This window comes from Sturnus vulgaris, chromosome 15, assembly GCF_052056855.1.
Source record: "Sturnus vulgaris isolate bStuVul1 chromosome 15, bStuVul1.hap1, whole genome shotgun sequence".
Taxonomy (NCBI): domain Eukaryota; kingdom Metazoa; phylum Chordata; class Aves; order Passeriformes; family Sturnidae; genus Sturnus; species Sturnus vulgaris.
Window position 1 is genome coordinate 2,060,798 of NC_142257.1, and position 16,052 is coordinate 2,076,849.

The following is a 16,052-nucleotide window of genomic DNA, read 5'->3' on the forward strand; positions in this document are numbered from 1 at the left end:
AGAGGGGGGTTGATGGAGGACTGGTGATGCTCTACCCCAAAGACTTTGGGTGGCTCACTGAAAATACTGCTGCTGGAGAATAATCCTTTCTCACTGCCTGCAAAATGGATTTTAATCCAGCAAGGATTCTCTGTCTTTGGTCCTTTCTCCTCTCTTTGGGGAAGGTGACTTTGCTGTGGCTGCAACACCATGAGCCAAAACTGAGTCCTGATGGCCCTGCCCAGGTCACAGCTTTGGGTGGCAGGCCCAGAGGTGGGACACACATCAGGCTCTTTGTGCCACTGGTTTTGATGTAGTGGCCACAGCAGCTGTGGCCAGCAGGACAGCAGGGTGGCCTGCTTGGCTCAGCTCTAGGTGGGATTGGTTTAAAACATCCTGGAAAAGGAGCTGTGAGCTTTGTCTCTCCTCCTTCCAGCACAGGGTGTTCTCTGGGATCTTCCCCTGCTTTTAGAGGGCACAGAGGCTTCTCCAGGCCACAAAATCCCAGATTTTGGCACGAGGGAAATCGCTTAGATCATGGGATGCTGGAGCTGGGGAGTGGTACCACATGGGAATGGCATCCATGCAAAACCTGATATTTGAATAGCCCTTCCCTGGGCCCAAAAGCCATGGAGGGAGTGGTTTTCTGTCTGCTGTGTCTCACATGATGCTGGCCCATCATTAGTGGTCTGACAGTCTGCTGTGCTGGCTGCTCAGTGCCTGGAAGGGCTTTGGGGGCCAGCACTTGGGGCAAGCAGGAGCCACATCTGATGTCTGTGGTCACCCCCGAGGCTTTGCAGCTGTGGCTTTGTCTCCAGGAGGGAAATGAGGGGAAGTTTGCTTTGCTCATGCTGCTGTCACGAGGCTGCAGGGACAGAACACAGAGGGGAGGGGGAATTATGCAGAAAACTGGTTATAAATCTGCTCCAGGTCAGGCTGTAGCTCTGCTCCCTGATTTTAAATGCTCCTTTATTCCACTGCCACTCTCACCCTGCAGGTCCCACTGTTGAAGCTTTTTTACAATGGATTCTTGAAGGGAAAGAAGCAGAGGGAATTTTACATCTCCTGCCATTCCACAGCAGCCCCCTGCCCTGATGTCTGTGCTTTTGCCTCCCTTGCTTCTCTCCCTGCCCTTTCCCAAGCTGCCATTGCCCAGGGGAGCATTTTTAGGATGTGCTGGGCTGGCACTGGGAGTGTGCCACGTGTGAACTGCCCGGCCTTTCCCCAGGATGGCTGCTCCACACTGGGAAACTGAGCTGGGAGAATGGAGGGACACCCTGTGGCTCTCAGCTCTGACACAACATCTGCCCAAAAAAAGGAGCTGGCTAAGCCAGGCCTGGGCAGTCTCAGCTTATCCTCCTTTAGTGTTACCTGCAGCAGGCTGGGGTGGTGGAATTGGGGCTCTCTGGGTTTGCTGTGGTTCTGTCCTGCCTGTGCTGGGAACCCTTTGGGTGCCACTCTTGTCCCAGTCCCTGCAGTCCCTGCACTCCTCCCTGGGCTCCTGGCACAGTTTTGGAGTTTCCCATCACTGGTGTCTCTGTTTGCTCCTCAGGCTCTGATCCAGCTCCCTCCCTACATCTCCCAGTGCGAGGAGGTGCTGCAGTTCTTCGAGACACGGCCTGATGACCTGACCCCCCCCAAAGAGTGAGTGGGGAGGGTGGCTGCCACTGCTGGGAGGGTGTGAGACAAACTGGGAGGGTGTGGGACAAACTGGGATGGTGGTGAGATATGAACTGGGATGATGAGAGAAACTGGGATGATGATGGGACACAAACTAGGATGGTAGTAAGACAAACTGGGATGATGTGAGACAGGAACTGGGATGGTGATGGGACAAACTGGGATGATGATGAGATATGAACTGGGATGGTGATGAGACACAAACTGCCTTGGACTCGCTGATATCCACGACTCTGGTGTCCAGCAGCAATTCCCTTGCGAGTGACAGATGTGGGATTTGGGGACATTCGTGGAGGGGCTGTGCTGCTCAGGGTGGACAGCTCTTCCTCCAGTGGGGAAGTGGAAACACTTCACTGGGACCCCATGAAGTGTTGGTCTCTTCCTGAGCCTCTTTCTACTTGTAAATACCAATCTCAGGAACATGCTCAGGCTGAAATCCCTCCCTTCACACATTTACAACAACCTCTGCCTCGTTGCAAAGGCTTTTTCCCCCAGCCAGATCCACGAGTCCCATCCATAACAAAGCTCCAGAGCCTCTCCATGCAAGCCCAGGAAGGTTTGCAGGGAATCTTGTGTGCCTTACACAACTCAGAGTGCTTCTGTGTCTTGTGACTATGAGCTGCTCTGGCCAGGAGCCACCCATCTCTTACTAATCACGAGCAGCATAAATCTGAGCAGCCTCCTGCATGCCCTGCTCCCTGCTCTCCCTGTCCCTGCTGCGTGTGACACGGCTCCAGCAGAGCCTGGGCACTGGAGGAGGCTGGTGGATTGTGAGGGGAAAGGCAATAAATTGATTTGACACCATTCTCTATTGGAAGGGTGTGGAGGTACATAAAGGGATTTTGTTTTTCTCCCCTGTCAGGTCTCCAGCTCAGTATAGTGCTGGGGTGGACTGCATCTTCTCCCTGCTTTTTTTTTATTCTTTTCATTCCCTCTCTTAATTCCCCCTTCCCCCATCCCTGCTTTCCTCCTTTGGCTCCTGTTTCTATTGGCTTGGCCTGTCATCATTTCATCATTTCATCATTTCATCATTGTTCCTGGTCACTGACGAGACTGGTCTGAGAGCCCCAGAGCCCATTAACTAATTGCTTGCTGTCACTGATGCTCCCATCTGTCCTGCCCAGCTATTGCTCACCACTTAACCTGGGTCATCCCTCAGGGAATGTCATCCTTTAGGAAAGGTCATCCCTCAGGGAATGTCATCCCTCAGGGAATGTCATCCTTTAGGAAAGGTCATCCTTTAGGGAAGTTTATCCTTTAGGGAATGTCATCCCTTAGGGAATGTCATCCTTTAGGGAATGTCATCCTTTAGGGAGGGCTCAGCTCAGGGGCAAACAAGGGACACCAGGACAAGATGAGCTTGCAGGGACATCAGAGGAGGGGTATTATGGGGTGGGGCTGTTTTGGGATGTGGGGCACTGGGTGCAAAATTCTGTGTGTTGGTGAGTTTTTTGGCCATTGCAGGGCAGGGTGGGCGAGTGGGTGCTGCTGAATCCAGTGATGGTCACGCTGCTTCCCTTTCTCCTCCTTTCCATGGACAATGGACACTGTGCTGCTCCCTTTCTGCTCTCCATGGACACTGTTCTGCTTTTCCTTCTCCTCTCCATGGACACTGTGCTGCTCCCTTTTTCCTCTCCATGGACACTGTGCTGCTTTTCCTTCTCCTTTCCATGGACAATGTGCTGCTCCCTTTTCTTCTCTCCATGGACAATGTCCTGCTTTCCTTTCTCCTCCTCTCCATTTAGAATGTCCTGCTTCCCTCTCTGCTCCCCATAAACAATATCCTGCTTTCCTTTCTCCTCTCCATGGACAATATCCTGCTTTCCTTTCTCCTCTCCATGGACAATATCCTGCTTTCCTTTCTCCTCCCCTCCATGCAGAATGTGCTGTTCCCCTTGGAGATTCAGGCCTGCAGGCACAAAGGCCCTCAGTGGGTGCCCCTTGTCCCTTTCCTCCAGCAGCCCAACCCTAGAGCATCTCCAGGACATCCCCGTTGTGTCCCCCCTCCCATTCCAAACGCCACAGGGGTGTTTATTAGCTCCAATTCAAAATGCTAATTAATAAAAGTCCTTGACTCTCTCCTCTGGAGGGGTTGGGAGCCCATTCCCGAGGCCTGGAGTGCTGCCAGCTCAGCACTAACGAGATGGGAGCTGTGCTCAGACGTGGTGGCGTGGCTGGGCTTTGGCTGGATGTCATCCTTCATCCAGCAGATAAATACTTTGCTCTGGGAATTTGAAAGGGAGCCAGGCTATGAATGGATGGAGTGGGGGAAAGGAAAAAAAAAAAAAGAACAAACTAAAAAACAACAACAAAAAAAAAGGGAAAAAAACCAAACCAAACCAAAAAACCAAAAACAAAAAAAACCCCACCAAAAATAAAACAAACCAAAAAACAAAAGCAAAAAAAACCCCAAAACAAAAAAAAAACACGAAAAAACCCAAAAACTAAATAAAAAACAAAAGCAAACCCCCCCAAACAAACAAACGAACAAAACCCCAAACCAACAACAACCAAAAAAACCCCAAAACAAAACAAAAAAAACCAAAAAAACCCCCAAAACAACAACAACAAAAAAAAAAAAAAACAAAAAAAAACCAAAACAAAACAAAAAAAAAAAACAAACAGAAAAAAACCCCAAAACAACACAAAACAAAAAAAGAAAAAAAAAAGGAAAAGACCGATTTTTTTGCTGGGTGGCTGAAGGGTGGCAATGAGGGAAGGGACAAAGGCTCTCATAGGATCCTTCCTGCTCCCTGTCCCTTCCCTGGCTGCCACCTCTGGTCACCCCCTGCCCCCTGGGGTGGCAGCTGGTGGCAGTGGAGGGGTCGTGGCTGTGGGTGCTGTTGGATCCACCCTGTGCTGGTTCTGTCCGGGGTGCAGGTGGGGCTGAACCCAAGGATGTCACCCCAGGGTGTCACACCCAGGATGTCACCCCTGGGGTGTCACACCCTGCCAGGGGCCACAGCTGGCTGCAGGCCTTGGAACTCTGGTTTAACTGCAGTTCATGGAATTCTGGTTTAATTGCAGTTCATGGAATCCTGGTTTAATTGCAGTCCTTGGAATTTTGGTTTAAATGCAGTCCTTGGAGCTCTGGTTTAACTGCAGTTTATGGAGCTCTGGTTTAACTGCAGGCCTTGGAATTTTGGTTTAACTGCAATTCTTGGAGTTCTGGTTTCACTGCACTCATGGAATTCTGGTTTAACTGCACTCATGGAATTCTGGTTTAACTACAATTCATGGAGCTCTGGTTTCACTGCAGTTTATGTATTTCTGGTTTAACTGCAGCTCATGGAGCTCTGATTTAACTGCAGTTCATGGAATTCTGGTTTAACTGCACTCATGGAATTCTGGTTTAACTGCAGTTCATGGAATTCTGGTTTAACTGCAGTCCTTGGAATTCTGGTTTAAATGCAGTCATGGAATTCTGATTTAACTGCAGTTCATGGAATCCTGGTTTAATTGCAGTCCTTGGAATTTTGGTTTAACTGCAGGCCTTGGAACTCTGGTTTAACTGCAGTTTATGGAACTCTGGTTTAACTGCAGTTTGTGGAATTGTGGTTTAAATGCAGTCATGGAATTCTGGTATAACTGCAGTCCTTGGAGCTCTGGTTTATCTGCAGGCCTTGGAATTCTGGTTTAAATGCAGTCATGGAGCTCTGATTTAACTGCAGTTCATGGAATTCTAGTTTAACTGCAGTTCTTGGAATTCTGATTTAACTGCAATTCATGGAATTTTGGTTTAACTGCAGTTTGTGGAATTGTGGTTTAACTGCAGTCCTTGGAGCTCTGGTTTAACTGCAGTTTGTGGAATTCTGGTTTAACTGCAGTTTGTGTATTCAGTCCTTGTTTCTGGCAGTGTTTGGGAATGGAAAGAGGAGTTGGACAGCCCAGTCATTTCTCTCCAGGCCCCTCTGGAGTTGTTTTCCCCAGAGCTGGAGCTGGCCCTGGGCTGAGCCAGGGCTCTCCAGCTTTTCCTGCCGTGCTGACCAACACCAGCTGGTCACTGCTGCCTCTCAGCTGAGGTCCAAGCCCCTTCCCAACCTCCCACCTGCTCTCCAAGCCCCAGCCTGTCCCGAGGAGAGGGAAAGGCACCAATTCTGACTTTATTCCTCTTCTTTCTAACATTTCTCCCAGCTGGGCAGGATGTCACAGCCAGGGGTGGAGTTGAGACGGGATTTGGTGGGTGCAAGAGGGAGGTGAAGCCCTTCCTCATCCCCTCCTTCCTCATCCTCTCTTCCCCGTGTGCTCCTGCCTGCAGGGACCACGTGGAGCAGGAGAGCAGAGGGAGGTGGCAGGGTTTCAAACTGGTGGCTTTTGTGATGTGGATCCCTGTCCAGGCAGCTCTGGGCTGGAATTCCTCCCCTGCTTCCAACCCACAGGGCTGCCCAGTGTGGGTCAGAGTGAGGCTGAATCCAGAGGAATTCGTGAAGAGCAGTGAGGGAAAAAGGAGAAGAGAAATGGTTGTGGAAAAAGAAATCTCTGGAAAGTTAGCAATCTTGGGGGGGGGGATGTGGGATTTTTCTCCCCAGTGTTGGATGGGAGCCCTGCAGCTTCAAAGAAGAGAAATCATCAAATTCCTGCTCCCCACTCTCTCAGCAGGTCTGGCCAGCACAGGATGCTGAGGTGGGAGGTTGCTGTGTGCTCCCACCACCCTTCTGCACTTCAGAGCTGCTTTTAACCACAGCAGAGGTGCTGGAATAAAGCTGGGGAAATCTGAAGGGCTGGGCACGGAGCCACTGCTGAGTCAAAGCATTCAGCTGCTCTCTGCTCCAGCTCAATTTCAGCTCTGGGACATGAGGGAGCACAGCTTAACTCTAGAGAAACAAGCCCCTAATAGTTATTAATAAGTTATTAATTGTTACATAGAGGTAAAAACCCTATAAAAGAAAGGCCTTGTAAAATCAAGCTTTATTACTCAGCTAAGCTAATAGCTGGACCAAGTACTAATAAACTTGACTAAGTACCAATAAGTACCCATGAGAAACCCACCAGTTTTTCCTGAGAATGGAATCCTGGAAAAGCAGAAAACAGCTTGTTCTCATCACAAAGAATCCTGAGACTGTAACAGTAACATCTGTGAAAACTGTCCTGAACAGTTACAAAAAAGTATAAAAACAATATCTAAAAAGAGACATTTGCCAGCACACAGGCACCTCTTGTGTGCTGGCTAATCAAACAGATTAACTAATTACTAACCAATCAGAGATATTTTGTAAATATGTTTTTGCACAATATTTTGTAAAACCCTGTAAATTAGGATGTGAAAATAACCCAAAACTTCCTTTCACTGCATGAACAAGAGTGTATCTCATTTCTATCTCTTAACACAAAGTCTATAGCAACAATTAATGACTAACAAGTTATTAATATTATCAAATAGGTATTTATTAATTTCCCACAGTTACAAGTGGGATGTGGTGAAGAAGGAGCTGTTGTGGTGCTGTTCCCAGAGGCTGGGGATGGGAAATGAGAAATCCTTTCAATTAAAAACATTTTCCACGGGTTTTTTTGGGGGGAGCTGAGCAGCCCATCATGTACAAGACACTTGTAGAAGTTGCTGCTTTGAGCTTTGTCCTTGCTGTAGGATGGAGGGGCTGCAGGAAGCCACTCCAGGAGCTTTTGCTGGTGAACCAGGAGTTGATGGATGTTGGTTTGGATAAGGATTCTTGCTGGCTCCTAGCTCTGGGGTCGTGTCCTGCTCTCCAGACAGATCACAGCTTGTACACAAAGTTTGTTTTGCATTTCTCCTGGTGCCCAAAGCACATTGACCAGGAGTTCAGGCCAGATCCCAGCTCCAGAACATCCTCCTCCTCCTCCTCCTCCTCCTCCTCCTCCCCTTTCTGCTGAGAACTGCCTTTCCTGGATGACAGCAGCCAGAAAAACCAAATTTCTGCACAATCCTGCTTTGTGCCAGCTCCCTGGACAGAGCACTGGGTTTTCTGAGCTACCAGGGCAGGTTCTGAGCCTGAGGGCTCAGCTTGGCCAGCTCTGCAGTGGCCCTGGGGTGTGGGACAGGGGCTCCTTTCAGTGCTGCTGCAGCATTTCCTAAACATCACTTCTCCCAAACAAGGCTCCTCTTGTACCCCGTTCCTCTCCTCCATAAATTTTGCAAACATCTCCAAGCTGGCTGAATGCTTAGGAGATGAACCCTCTCCTGACAGTTATTTTGGTGGCATGACTGTATTGCAGCAAGATTTTTTTTTTTTTTTACAAGAGAGGTTTTTTTTTTTTTAATATGAGGGAGATATTTTCTGGGAATGCTGACCTCAGATCCGTTCCTTTTGATGTGGCTCCTGCGTGGGTTTACAGCAGCTGGAGTTGTTTCCTTTGTGTTGGTGCTCCAGTCCTTCACCTATTCCACGAGCTGGCCACAAAATGTGGCCCAAAAGCCACATTTGGGGGCACTTTTTTCCTGTGAGTGCCACTGCAAGGTGTGTTTTTCTGTGTGAAAACCTCCCTGCAGCTCTGGGACCTGCCTGGCCCAGCAGCCACCAAATGTGCCTTAGGAAAGAGTTCAAAAACTCAAGTCAGCTTGTAACAACTCTTCTTTAGACCTGGGTTTATAATTGATGACTTTTAATTAACATTTCTTGCCTGAATTTTGACCTTGTAAGTCCATGAAGAATCTCAGTGTCCCCAGCATCCTGCAGTGAGTAGTTTAGCAGTTGTCTTACAGGCTGTTGAAAGGCAGCCTCTTCGTGTTTTTTGGTTTTAATTTTGGTTTTAATTCACCTCCCAGCCTGCTCACTTTGCTGCTCCCCATCTCACCCCTTCCCACCCCTGGATCCACAGGGATGCTGCCTAGAGAAGATGCTTGAGAAAGCTGACTCTCTTTTCCTAAAAAAAAAAAAAAAAAAAAAGAAAAAAAACATAGCATGGGGGATTATTGAATATGCTAAGAGTTCTCCATGTGTCAAAGTTTCCTTTCAGGGGATTCTGAGGTTCTTGAAGGACACTGAGCTGAGCCCACTGAGACTGTGGTGTGGGCTCAGAGCTTTTAGTGAGGCTCCAGTCACTCAGCAATCCTTGCCTTCAGAGTTCTGGGAAGCAGCTGGAGGAGCATTCCTGGGTTTTAGCTCCTCTGTGGGGCTGCTTGGTGTCCCCCTGTCACAGTTGTGCCCTGGCTGCTGGGGGAACTGGCAATGAGATTCACAGTGAGAGGCAGAGTGGATTTTCCTTCTCTTCTGCTGGAGTTCCCAGGGAGGAGGAGGAGGAGGAGGAGGAGGAGGAGATGCTGCCTGGAGTTTATTGCTTTTATTGCTGTTTCCTGTCTTGTCTGAGCTCCTGTCCCCTCTGAGGTGCTTGGGCTGGGGCTGCAGCTCTTCAGACCTTGCATTTCTTTGTGTCCCTGCCAGGAACATCCCAGCAGCAAAGTGAAATTGCAGCTCCTGCCTTGCCCCCTCACTCAGACACAGCAGAGAAAGGAAGCAGGGGATGAGTTACAGTGATGGGTTTAGCAGAAGGAAAGGGAAAAAGGGAAAAACACCAGTTATTGCCATCAGCACCAGGGTGCCATTCCCACCTGCTGATCTCCAGCCTGCTCCTCTGGCCTGGCTTTGCTTCCCTCCCCTCTGTACCTCTGAACTGGGGGAGTTTTAATGGGGCTTATTAATTAACTCAGATTTAGCTCTGTAATTTCTCTCTTTAGAAATCTTTGGGATGCTGTGTCCCATCGATTCCTCTGTTGGTCTCTGCACATTCTGTGGTCTCTGAACTCAGCAAGCTCCAATTTCTCTAACAATGTCCTGTTTGCTTCCACTCCACCTTGGCTCCATTTTATTTTATTTTATTTTATTTTATTGATATTCCACGGATGAGTGCCTGAGGTGGCACCACTTGGTGGGAGCTGCAAGGCCAGGCCAGCACTGAGGGAAGGACAAAACATTAAATTTCTAAATGAAAGGAAGGGGCAGGGGCTGTTTGCAGGGTGGGTGATGCCCATGGAGACACGAGCTGGTTGAGGGGGGTCAGTGGCCCCACCAGAGCCTGGCTGGGTTTGTCACTTGGCCAACACCCCAATTGTCCCCTCGCTCTGCTGACACTCTTCCTTCTCTTTTTCAGGGAGCCCATTGGGAAGAAGAGGTCTGGTAAGGAATCCTTTCCTCTCTGCTGGTTGCACCAACTCCTCCTTCACCCAGAGCTGAGGTCCCAGCCCCTGCTCTGCTCCCCCATGGGGGTCCCCAGCTCAGTGACCCCCCCCCCTCCATCCTCTGGGATCTCACTGCAGCCTCCAGGCCCCCATCCCATATCCCCTGAGCTCTGTGGTGCTCCCCAAGGTGGGTCAGGTACCCTCAGCTCTCAGCACTGCCCTGGACCCCCCCAGTCCCCCCCCTCATGCCTGGTCTCCCAATGTCCTTTTGTTCCTCATCAGGGATTATCCAGAGAACGGCCTCTTTCCTGCACAGAGGTACTAACAGCTGCTCCTGCCCTCGCTCTGCTCTGCCTTTCTCTGGGGTCACCTGCTCAGCTGGGAGGGCGTGAGAAGCTTGTCACCCTTGCCAGAAGCTGTCACATCCCCTGTGGCTTTCTGTGGTGGCTGGTGGACACGGGGTGGTGGCACAGGGCTTGGCTCTTGGTGCAGGGGACGTGGCCCAGCTCCTGCTGAAGGGCTGCAGGGGTGGGGATGCCGAATTTCAGGAGTGCAGAGGGATGTGTGAGCTGCCTGGGGAGCAGCGTGGGGCTGGAGGTGTCCCTGTGCAGAAGGATGTTCTCCTTCACCAGGGCACCAGCTGGGAGCCCTGGGGAAGGTGGCTGGGTCTGGGGGAACATCTCTGAAAGACCCCCTTGTGGTTTAGGGTTGTTTGAGCTTCCCAAAAAGAGCAGGGAGGAGTGGAAGAGCCTTTGATCCGTGGGTTAAGGAGGAATCTTCCAGCTGCTGGAGCTGCAGAAGGTTTAAAAATGGTGTGAGGTTCTTTGGGGAGGAAGCTCTGAGCTTTGGCTGCGTGGAGATTCTGCTGAAATCGGTGATGGGAAGGATTTGGGGCAAAGAACTGGCACTGCCATCACCCGTGTGAGGGGGTTCCTCCTGCAGGAGAGAGGAGAGGCACAGGAGGCACTCAGAGATCTGATTCCATTTCCTTTCCCAAAGGAATTGCAGATCATCCCTCCTGCAGGAGCTGATGGTGCCCCAGTGTCTCCTCTGACACCGGTGGCAGGATGCAGGTGGGAAGCTCTGGTGCTGTTGGTGGCTCCTGGCTTTGATCTGTTCTCATGGGCTGGGTGATCCCCTGTGGGACTCACAGGGTTTTACCAGGTTGGTTTAAACCTTTGCACAGCATTTTCTGCTCAGTCTCTGGCTGCTCTCTGTCCAAGCAGGACATTGGGGTGGTGATTTTTAAAGCTCTCATGAGCCATTTGCAAGCACAATGGTAAATTAAAGGCAAATTAAAGGCAAATTAAAGCTTGGCTTTGTTCTGAAGTGCTGGGGACAAGAGAAGGGAAAGCTTCTCTAGGATTGAAAAGAGGAAGAAAATTTCTCCTGCAGAATTCAGTTGAATGAGGGCAAAATTCAATTTGAGGGCCCTGCCTGTTAGAGAAGGAGGAGTTCTCCATTGAGAAGGAAGAGTCTGGATCACATCCAAGGCAGAGCCTGCTCTGGCAGGGCAGGATGTGCTGATCTGCCCCTGGCAGCAGGGGAAAGGTGTTTGTTCTCAGTAACATCACACAGGGCTGATGCCAGAGGTGTTCAGAGATTCATCTCACTGTCTTGCATTTGCTGGCAGCAGAAACAGAATTTGGTTCAGCTGTTGTCACCCCAACTCCTTTTACACCTTGAGGAAATCCCTGATGGTTCATTGGGTCCTGCTTTGAGGTAGCAAATGTTCAGCAAGGCACAAAAAATGCTCCTTCAATCCAGGATGTCCCTAAGGAGGGGTCATGCAACAGCTGCTAACAAACAAAAATCACGAGGATTTCCCAAAAAGCAATTTCCCAATTTCCAGAGGGGGGGAGGGGGGAACTGCTCTTGAGTAGAGTTGGAAAGAGCTCTGAGGTCCTGGCAGCAGCAAGCTGGGTTTGGAAATGGGATTTGAGCAAACACTGGGAGGCAGAGTGGGTTAAAGTGCTGCTCCTGTTGTGACCACGAGACTCAGATGACATTTGGAGTTTTGAGGAGGGCCCCGTGTGCGTGAGCACTGGAAATAAAATCTGTTTTCTTTGCTTAGCTTGTTTCACCAGCATTTGTAATCCCACCTGGCTGGGGCTGAGGCGTGGGCTCTGCACAGCCTGCAGCTTGCAGGGGGTGGATTATTCCCCAGACTTGGGGGCTCTGCCTTGGCCACTGATTTAGGCACGTCTAAAAGTAGTCATCCCATCAGTCCCTGAGACTGTTCTGAGCATTTCTGTTCTCTCAGCCTCTCACAGTTGCACAGAAAGCACAGATGGAGAGTCACAGGTTCGTGCAAGCCAGCCTGAAACTGCCTCCAGAGTTTATATTTGGGTGGAGCTGCCCAGGGAGGCTGGCAGAGACCTCAGATGCCCCTCTGCCAGTTTGATTTGAGCTGCTTGCTTGTGTGCCCACGTCCCTTTTGCTGTGCTGTTGAATGTCCCTGCAGTGGCAGAGAGATCCCAAACTGCAGTGCTTGCTCTGAGGAGAGGCAGGGAAAACACAGGGGAGCTTTCTGAAACTCCACCGGTGGATGGTATTTCCATGTGATTGTTTTCCAAATTCTGGAATAATCCCTGGAGGGATGAGAGAGTTTGCAAAGAATTCAGCAGATTTTTCAGTGCCTATTTCACTGAGAAATGAGAGCAGCAGGAAGGTCCCCCTTGCAGTGGTGGTCACCCCAAACTCCTCAGGTTTGGAAGAAGAGGAGCTCTGCATCTGATCCACACAGGCACGGGAGGAAGGGACTTGTCATTAAAGAATGACATTTTGGGGACATGCATTAGGCAAAGGCTGCAATGTACAACAGGTTTCAAACCCAAATATCCGTGTCCTAATTCAGTGCTGAGCTCTTTATTTCCCTCTGAGAGCACCAAAGCTCTGTCACAAGTTCCTCACTTTTGGCACTTGCAAAGCCAGGAGCTGGAGAGGCTGAAAACATCACAAGCAGCCCCATACCTGTGAGATTTCCTGCTGGGTTTGTACATCTCAACCCTTGGGTGAAAGGCCAAGTTTCTGGCCAGGCAAAACCTGCAGGGATTTTTGGGCTGGCTGAGAGCCAGGCCCCTGCTCTGGGTTGGCTCTGGGATGTGCTGAGGGTCTCTCCTGCATTCAGGGTGAGCATCCCTTATGCCAGCCCAGCCCAAGGGCTCAGTGGTTCCCTTGGCTCGATGGATTCTCCTTTCCTAGCCCTCATTTGTGTCATTGTCACAGCTGAGGATGCACAGTGTGTGCTCCTGTCTGCAAACCCCCTCTCCTGTGGGACAAATTCCTCCTCCCCACTGCAGGTGCTGTCTCCCACCTCCCATCTCCCACCTCTCCGTTGCTATTTTGGGGAACCCTGGCTGTGCCCAGGATGTTGGATGTGTGCTCAGGATGCTGTTGCTCACCCCAGGGTGTGTTTTTGTGGTTCAGGATGATTAGGCCAGGTGTAGATGATCCCAAAATGAACGCCTACCTCTTCCTCCAAGCTCACTTTACCACTTCCCTTGCTGGTTTAATGGGTACATTGGAGGATCCAGAATTGGCTGCTGAAACTACAAATAGCCTCGGAGGCAGGGGTGTAATTACACAAAGGGGAGTACTTATCTCTTCCTACAGTTGTTTTTCTTCTCTCGGGGGCTGGGTAGATCCTCAGATCTCTTTAAGCACAAACCTTTAATTGGGATGTTGGGACTATCTGTTCCAGCATTCACCATTCACTTTGGAGGGTTATTTTTAACTCTGTCTGCTGCCCCACCTCGGGGTTTTGGTGTGGAGGAAAGTTTCATGAGCACGAACAGATCCTGTGCACTTGGCCAGCTCACCTGGAGCCCTGCAGAGAGCTGTTTATAGCAGATGGACACTGACAATTTCCTTCTTCTCCTTTAAATAACCCTGCCCTGCAGACACATGCTTCATTTCAATCTTGGTTGTGGTCTGGCATTCTCAGAACCAGCTGAGGGAGAGGCTGTGACCTGTTGAGAACTTCTCCAGGAGGCAGCAGAACATCCTGGGAATCCTGAGGAGCTGCTGGAGCTTGTCCTTCAGGATGAGGATGGCACCTTAGGTGTCCCATGCCCTGAAATAGGTTCTCCCATAGGAAAGAGCTCTGATGTGGCTGGGGAACACCTGGTGCAGGTGTATTGGCCGTGGAAACTCGTTCCTGGTGTGAATCTGAATTTCTTTGTTGCATTTCACCCAAGGAACCACCTCTGTCTGTGGAATTTCTTGGAGACTGGGGGGGGATTGTTCTGTATTTCTGCTGTGCCTGGCCCAGATGTCATTTCTGCCCTGCCAAAAATTTGAGACTCAGAGTAAACACAGGCCCTGTAAACTGAACTCAACACCTGCAATCAGGTGTGTGATTGCTTTGTATCACTGGTGCTGTAGTAATGAACACTCTGCTATTTCCACAGCACTTTTCAAGAATTAATTAAACCTTACCACACCAGGGGAGCCTGGAATAATGTAACAGTGTCTTCCTTGGCAGGTTGGGAAGCTGCAGGAACAGAGTGTGGGGTCAGGAAAATGTCAAAAAAAGGAAAATGTCCAAAAAGGAGACAGTGGAACTTTATTTGAATAAAGGGAGAGATTCCACTGGGGCACATGCCCATGGATTTTTCCCTCCTGAGGTTTTTGAGGATGCAGCTCCTTTTTTAACTCCCAGCCTCGTGGTGCCCTCTTCCTTCCCCCATTGCTGAGTACCAGGAAGGTGCAGCCTTCATGAACGACCTTCCACATATCCCACCTCAAACTTGACCTTTTACCCCAAAATTCAGGAGTTCAGCCTTGTGCAGCCCCTTGGCTGTGTCAGGAGCCAAACTCTCAGGGATCTACAACAATCCTGCTGCCCAAAGTCAGCAGAGACATTCAGCCCCATCTCAAAGGTTAACACCCATCCCTCCACCCACCAAATTGTTTGGAAAGACATCAGCTCACATCTCTCCTCTCAATCTCTCCTCTTATCTCTCAATTTTTCTTTACAAATCCCAGTTTTTAACAACCTGGAATATTTGTTTCACTCCCCCTCCTGACTTCTCTGTGTCTGTGGGGTCTCTGCACCAGGTGTGCCAAATAAATCCAGAGAATAAAGTAGAAAATGACAGTTCATATTAGTAATCTTTGTAGATGAGCTGTGGCTACTGATAGCCAAGGTCTCCCATCCTTTTCTTCCAGCTGAGAAGTCCCAAATCTCCAGGGCATTAGAGATCAATTTAAAAGATCAATTTAAAAATACTTCAATGATCTCAAGTAACCCCTGGATCAATTTAAAAGGACTCCAATGACCTCGAGTAACCCCTGTGACCTCAAGTAACCCCAAGCAGGCCTCAAATGACCTCAAGTAACCCCTGGATCAATAAAAAAAACCACAAATGACCTCAAGTAACCCCAAATGACCTCAAGTAACCTTGATCAGGGCTGCAAATGACCTCAAGTAACCCCTGGGTGAATAAAAAAAAGACACAAATGACCTCAAGTAACCCCTTTGACCTCAAGTAACCCCAAGCAGGGCTCAAATGACCTCAAGTAACCCCTGAATCAATTAAAAAAGATTCCAAGGACCTCAAGTAACCCCAATGAGGGCCTCAAATGACCTCAAGTAACCCCTGAATCAATTAAAAAAGACACCAAAGACCTCAAGTAACCCCAAATGAATTAAAATAACCCCAAATGACCTAAAATAACCCCAAATTACCTAAAGTAGCCCCTCTCAGGGACTTAAATTATCTCAAATAACCCCAAATCACCTAAAGTAGCCCCTCTGAGGGACTCCAATGCCCTCACACACACACTCACCAATGGTGGTTGAATAAAAAGCACCTGCTCATCTTTCCCACTTGGCAAAAAACATTTGAACAATTGTCCCCCCTTTGGCATAAAAGTCAAATGAGACACAGAAGTTCCTGTGTCTACTTGGAAACACAGTTGTGGGTCCAGCAGGGGCTCCAGTGTGGTGAGCCTGGGTGGAACAGCAGATCCTGGCACCTTTAACAATTCTTTCTAAAGTTCTTTTTTACAAATGGCACATCCATTCCTTCCCAGTTGCTGTCCTGGTGGCCTCCCCCTTCCCTTTTGTCCTGGGGTTCCCTGTTCTTCTTCCCATCAGGAGTTGTAAAATCTGTGCTGTGATTTTCCTGTGCCTTCACCTTTTCCTCATCCCTTTTTTCATTTATTTTATATATCTCAGATGTCTTTTTAACCAATGACTGCAAGGGCCCACTTGGCCACCTCTCCTGTCTGTGGGCTCAGCCTCCCACAGCTGCTGGTGGCCAGAGAGGTTGGACAGAGTTAAACAAATAAAGTAGAG

General features: G+C 49.4%; 1 protein-coding gene across 4 annotated transcripts in view; it reads left to right on the forward strand.

The window, feature by feature from the left end:
• Positions 1 to 16,052, forward strand: part of SH3PXD2B (SH3 and PX domains 2B) — a 68,240-nt gene that overhangs the window by 36,718 nt on the left and 15,470 nt on the right. For 2 of the 4 annotated variants that reach the window (XM_088173506.1, XM_014891197.2), the window contains exons 5-7: positions 1,532 to 1,623; positions 9,721 to 9,746; positions 10,031 to 10,066. In XM_088173506.1, coding sequence (XP_088029632.1) covers positions 1,532 to 1,623; positions 9,721 to 9,746; positions 10,031 to 10,066 — 154 coding nt within the window. The remainder of the gene's footprint in view (positions 1 to 1,531; positions 1,624 to 9,720; positions 9,747 to 10,030; positions 10,067 to 16,052) is intronic. The other 2 variants (XM_088173505.1, XM_014891198.2) reach the window with 1 other exon arrangement.